At 41.2% G+C, this 6,000-nt stretch overlaps 1 protein-coding gene across 1 annotated transcript; it reads right to left on the reverse strand.

The window, feature by feature from the left end:
• Positions 1 to 191: 191 nt before the first annotated feature.
• LOC112256851 (proteasome subunit alpha type-3) lies at positions 192 to 5,638 on the reverse strand. Its single transcript, XM_024430394.2, has 10 exons — positions 5,483 to 5,638; positions 4,566 to 4,648; positions 4,314 to 4,437; positions 3,761 to 3,862; positions 2,179 to 2,325; positions 1,742 to 1,807; positions 1,612 to 1,658; positions 1,417 to 1,484; positions 694 to 758; positions 192 to 408 (listed from the first exon to the last, which is right to left on the reverse strand). Exons 1-10 carry the CDS (start codon positions 5,501 to 5,503, stop codon positions 364 to 366), a joined length of 768 nt encoding a protein of 255 aa, XP_024286162.1. The 5' UTR covers positions 5,504 to 5,638; the 3' UTR covers positions 192 to 363.
• Between the last annotated feature and the right edge of the window lie 362 nt (positions 5,639 to 6,000).

A 6,000-nucleotide genomic window follows, 5' to 3' on the forward strand; every position in this document is an offset into this window, starting at 1 on the left:
TGTCATACCTGAAACATATCACACTATGCACTGAAATCGAGTCTTAAATCTTCTTCCACAACTGGCACCACCAGAAGGATCAAGTGACCGTCCTTGAGATATGTGCTAAATACACACAATTACAAAATCAAATGACAGAGGCAAACCCTTGACAGCATTTAGAGTCTCACAAAAAAAAAGGCCAAAGATGCTTTTAGTATAAACAGTACTTATCTTCAACTTTTATTTTAAGGCTGAAATCCATCAAACCCTAAATGGAAAGAAATTACATGAATGGTCCATTAATTACAAAACAATTTGTGTCTCTTGGAGAGCCGTCCTGTCAGTAGGTGTGTGACGGGTGGAGAAACCACAGAAATGAGTTTACATGTTGTCTTCATCAGAGTCATCTTCCTCCTCCAAGGAATCCTATGGTGGAAGCATAAGGCATTGCGAATCAGACACCAGCAAGACAGATACAATGGAAGTGGTTCAGTGAACCATTCTCACGTGATGGGTAACCTTGCCTGGGACCTGAAGACTTGAGTTGGCTCCCTGGGCTAAAGCTTGGGCTTTAGCTCAGCAAGCTAACTCAGTCGTGTGGCACACAGGAGACTTGAGTTCAAACCACAGAGGTATTTTTGGTTAGAATACAGTAGGTCACAGAAATGCCATGGAAAATACAAATGAATGACTGGTAGTCGTGGTACATACCTTAGCGTACTTCTCTGCCTCCTCCCTGACGTCTTTTGGAACCAGCTCATGTTTTCCATTTGTCACTGGTGAAGGGACATGAAGGTCATAAGTTCCACTGCTCAGTTCAAGCAGAACATCAGCTGCGATCAATTTGACTAGACCAGGTGATAGCTAGTCAAAACTGGTGAGGGTTGAGTATCTAACAGAATCATAACCCTTTATTGCACATGCTTGCCATACATCACTTTGTTATTTTATTTAACTAGGCAAGTCGGTTAAGAACTATTTCTTATTTACAATGACGGCATACCCCGACCAAACCCTAACAACGCGCTATGGGACTCCCAATCATAGACAGTTGTGATACAGCCTGGAACCGAACCAGGGTCTGTAGTGATGCCTCTAGCACGGAGATGCAGTGCCTTAGATTGCCGCGCCACTCGATTGGCCCAGCGTCGTTAGGGTTTGACCGGGGTAGACCGTCATTGTAAATAAGAATTTGTTCTTGACGGACTTGCCTAGTTATGAGCTGGGTTAACTGTCAGATTTAAAACGTGTGACACTGCTCACAACCAGAGACAAGTTTGTTACAAAAACGCTATGGCTGCTAACCCGGTACACTAGTGGTGGCTTAGACCAGGGTACAAAACTCTGCCTTTGTTACATTTGTCATATACAGATGTACAAAGGGAGACAATACCACACTTAAAAATACATGTGTATAAGGGAAAGTGGCATTACCTTCTCCAACCCAGCTTAGTTCCAACTCAAACGATTTGTCTTTCACTTCATCATGTACAATGTAGATTCTACAAAACATCCAACAGTACATGTTAGTAGCAACTTAATATGCAGTGCCTTGATTGGAGGCTATTCATGAGCGTGAACAACAGTGTGGGTTTGTGTTCCTTTAATACAACAAACAAAAACACTTACATTTTGGCCACCTCTTTTACCAACTCCCTGCAGGTCATATCTTTCATCTGTTGATAGCAATAGCATACAAAATCAAACAATTAAGCAAGATCTTCCCTTGTCTTAAACTTGGCTCAAGTAATATTCTTACCTGAAGCTTTTCAATTTCTGTCTTGGCGGCTTGCTTGGCTTTTCCAATAGCACATCCCCAGTAACCCTTGATAAAACAAAATAATGAATAAGTGGTCATCTAATATTTTAAACAGCATTGCCTAATGTTACAAATTTCAGGTCATAATTTAAGGTTGAATGACAAGATATACAACATATGTTGACAATCAATCAACATTCCCAATCAAACATTGCACAGGTTCAAACACCTTAAAAAGGGCCATTTTCCATGACCCAGATTAAAACTACTCCAGGACTAAACCACATGCTCAAGGTAAAATCCCCACAGAGAATGCCTCATTACTGGATGAGTCTTAATCTGGGACTGAGAAACCGTCCCTAAACGTGTAGTGTGAAATCAGTAAATTAATGACAGACAGCACCTGTTTGGGGATAAACCCCCCAAAGATAACTCACATATGAGATTCCAGAGGGGTCAACCATGTACAGCTGAGGACCATCATCTTGATCGTAAGAGCCCAAAATGAAGCTACATCCAAACGGCCGCACCGCACTGTATAGCGTGTAGGCATGGACGTACATGGCCACTCTCTCTGAGAGATGCTGTAAAGAGAGATTATACAGTTGAAGTCAAAAGTTAACCTCCCGGGTGGCGCAGTGGTTAAGGGCGCTGTACTGCAGGACCAGCTGTGCCACCAGAGACCCTGGGTTCATGCTCTGTCGTAACTGGCCGCAACCGGGAGGTCTGTGGGGCGATGCACAATAGCGTCGTCCGGGTTAGAGATATCCTTGTCTCATCGCACACCAGCGACTCCTGTGGCAGGCCGGGCGCAGTGCACGCTAACCAAGGTTGCCAGGTGTTTCCTCCGACACATTGGTGCGGCTGGCTTCCAGGTTGGATGCGCGCTGTGTTAAGAAGCAGTGCGGCTTGGTTGGGTTGTGTATCGGAGGATGCATGACTTTCAACCTTCGTCTCTCCCGTGCCCGTACGGGAGTTGTAGCGATGAGACAAGATAGTAGCTACTAAAACAATTAGATACCACGAAATTGGGGAGAAAAAGGGGTAAAAATCTAATTAAAATAAATAAAAAGTTAGCCAAATACATTTAAACTCAGTTTCACAATTGTTGACATTTAATCCTAGTAAAAGTTCCCTGTTAATATCAGCACTTTATTATAAGAATGTGAAATTTCAGAATAATAGTGGACTAGCAAATTAGTATTTGGTAACATTGCCTTTAAATTGTTTAACTTGGGTCAAACGTTTCAGGTAGCCTTCCACAAGCTTCCCACAATAAGTTAGGTGAATTTTGGCCCATTCCTCCTGACAGAGCTGGTGCAACTGAGTCAGATTTGTCAGCCTCCTTGCTCACACACGCTTTTTCAGTTCTGCCCACACATTTTCTATAAGATTTGAGATCTCAAGATCTGAGTTCTTCGCTGATTTCTTTTGATTTCCCATGATGTCAAGCAAAGAGGCATTGAGTTTTAAGGTAGGCCTTGAAATACATCCACAGGTACACCGCCAATTGACTCAAATAATGTTAATTAGCCTATCAGAAGCTTCTAAAGCCATGACATCATTTTCTGGAATTTTACAAGCTGTTTAAATGCACAGTCAACTTAGTGTATGTAAACTTCTGACCGACGGAAATTGTGATACAGTGAATTATAAAAGTGAAATAATCTGTCTGTAAACAATTGTTGGAAAAATGACTTGTGTCACGCACAAAGTAGATGTCCTAACCGACTTGCCAAAACTATAGTTTGTTAACAAGAAATTTGCGGAGTGGTTGAAAAACGTGTTTTAATGACTCCAACCTAAGTGTATGTAAACTTCTGACTTATCCTGTATGCATCTTATCTCAAATCAAGGAATATGTCAATTGTCCATAGGACTTGGGGAAAAGGCAAAGCAACCAGTTGAATCAGGTGTGGTAGTACTGTAACGGAACATAGCAAATATGTGGAACTGACAGGGTACACAAGGAGGAGTTTGAGAGAAAACACTGATCAAGAGCATCAGAGTTCTTTTTACCTTCAGTGGGATGTTGTGTCCATAGTTGGATCTGAAGTTGGAGGCCTCCTCTCTGGCCACCTCAGACAGGGATCGAGCATCAGCCAGTAGTCCAGCAACTGCCTATCGGTAAAAAAAAGTTAAGGTAGATTCAGCTATGCACAAAGTAAACAGCAGAGAAGGGGCGACATTGCAAATACTCTGAGTGTTACGGCCAAGATCCACTAACTAGCGATGATTTGCCCACCCACGTTAGCTTCGTCCAGAGTGGCTCGCCATGTTGGTGCTAGCAAGCTGACAGCATGTTAGGTATCAACAGCCAATCCAATAGGGTCTGGAAGCTATAGTGAGCTAGCTAGCCAGCAACTGTAACTATGTATTTGAAATAAACAACATAAAGTACAATGGGTAAATCTCGTGATGTTTAATAAACATTTGCAAACGAAATAGCTTACATTTTAATCCTTTGATTGTAAGATTTGGGTTTTCTCCACGTGGTTGCGTGCACATCAGTTTTGCTGGTAAACACAACACATGTATATACTGGGCATGTGGTCTGTGGATGAATACATACCATCCCTACGTGACGGTCGACATTGAAGATACGCTTGTTTGAGCCTTGTTCGTAAAGTTTGGAGAGAACCAATTTCTCGACACCGAACACAACCCCATCCTTGCACCGGATCCCAATTGCTGTGCTGTAAGGAGAAAGAACAAAAACCAACCAATTGATTCAATTGAGTACAAAAAAAAAATTCCTGTCACTTTCCATCATGTGGGTAGTACTGCATTCAAAAACACATTAAAAGATGGAAAGATCACATACCTGCTGTTTTCTACTGCCTTCATGGCATATTCCACCTGGAATACCCTTCCATCAGGGGAAAAGGTGGAGGCAGACAAGTCATACTAGAGAGGGAGATTTGGGTGTTATACTTTGATGACCACTGCTGTTGATATAACATACATGTTTCATTGACAGGAACTGCCAGTCTTCAAACTTTTAAATCAATCTCACCAATACTCATTGGTGCCACTTTTCATAGTAATGGCTAGCAAAATCATGGAAGTAACTGTTAGATTCACAATAGAGGAATCCCCTTTGAAAGGCTCCGTGCAATCTAGGCTCCTTGGGACGTCCATACATTGAAATGTAAAAAGATTAAGGTTAGGGACGTCCCAAAGATACCGGATATCACCGAGCCATTTGAAAGTGCAGGTGTGAGTGTCAATGTAGCTAATTAAACGATTCCAACATTGTCTAACTTGTAAATATAATGTGATATCAAACATTTGTTGATAGATTGGATATCGGTAGCTCTCCTACACCAAATCAGTTGAATTGGTTTCAATTTCGATTTAGCTTAGCCAGCATTGCTACTGTAGCTAACTAGCCTGTAGTGCAAGTGACTCAGCACAGCAGGCATGACAACATGGCTTAGTATCAAACTAACAGTAGTACTGCAAGGCAAGATCAGCTAGGTAACAGTACCTAGTGTAAAATGTACTTCACCACGATATACGATTATAGATCTTACACGAATGACGTGATTAAATGTATTATTAGCTAGTTATCTCCTGAAACCTACAACTAGCACAGAGCAGTCACAGCTAGCTAGTTAGCAAGTTGGCTAACTTTGTTGCTAGCCTGGCTAAGATGAGCCGAGGCTAACAAGTTACCAAACATTTTATTTGTTAGCATTAAAAAAAATATATGAAGAAAAAGTATCTTATCAAACTTACCCCAGTTCCAATTGAACTCATTGTGGTAAAAACTCTTTCAAAAATCCTTTATAACAACTCTGTCTGATGTGTTTCAGCACATCCCAGTCACTCTCCAACCAACAAGAAAATGGCTTTATGTTCAACACAACAGCAGCCGCATTGAACATGCTTCAATATCGCCACCTACTGTGGTGGAGTGTAATATCATAACGGTAAACATTTAAATAAAGTGCACTGCACACTCGTCAGAAACTGAATCTTAAATATTTAATATCTACAGGAAGAATGTTTTCATCAGGCGTACTAATAAAAAAAATATATGCTGGTAAACACAGTTCAGCAATTTACTATCAATCCTGGCTACAGTTCCACCTGCAAATTGCCGTAATTAATAACATCAGCACTAGAAAGTTCCCCCTACCATTTGTGACTTTACCTAAATATTTATGTATTTAATTATTAAAGTCCTCTTTTCTCAGAAGTATCTGGATTGAGGTTTGTGAACGATTTAGTTTAGCTAATCATCGACTGCTCCC

This window comes from Oncorhynchus tshawytscha, linkage group LG08 (assembly GCF_018296145.1).
Source record: "Oncorhynchus tshawytscha isolate Ot180627B linkage group LG08, Otsh_v2.0, whole genome shotgun sequence".
Lineage (NCBI taxonomy): Eukaryota > Metazoa > Chordata > Actinopteri > Salmoniformes > Salmonidae > Oncorhynchus > Oncorhynchus tshawytscha.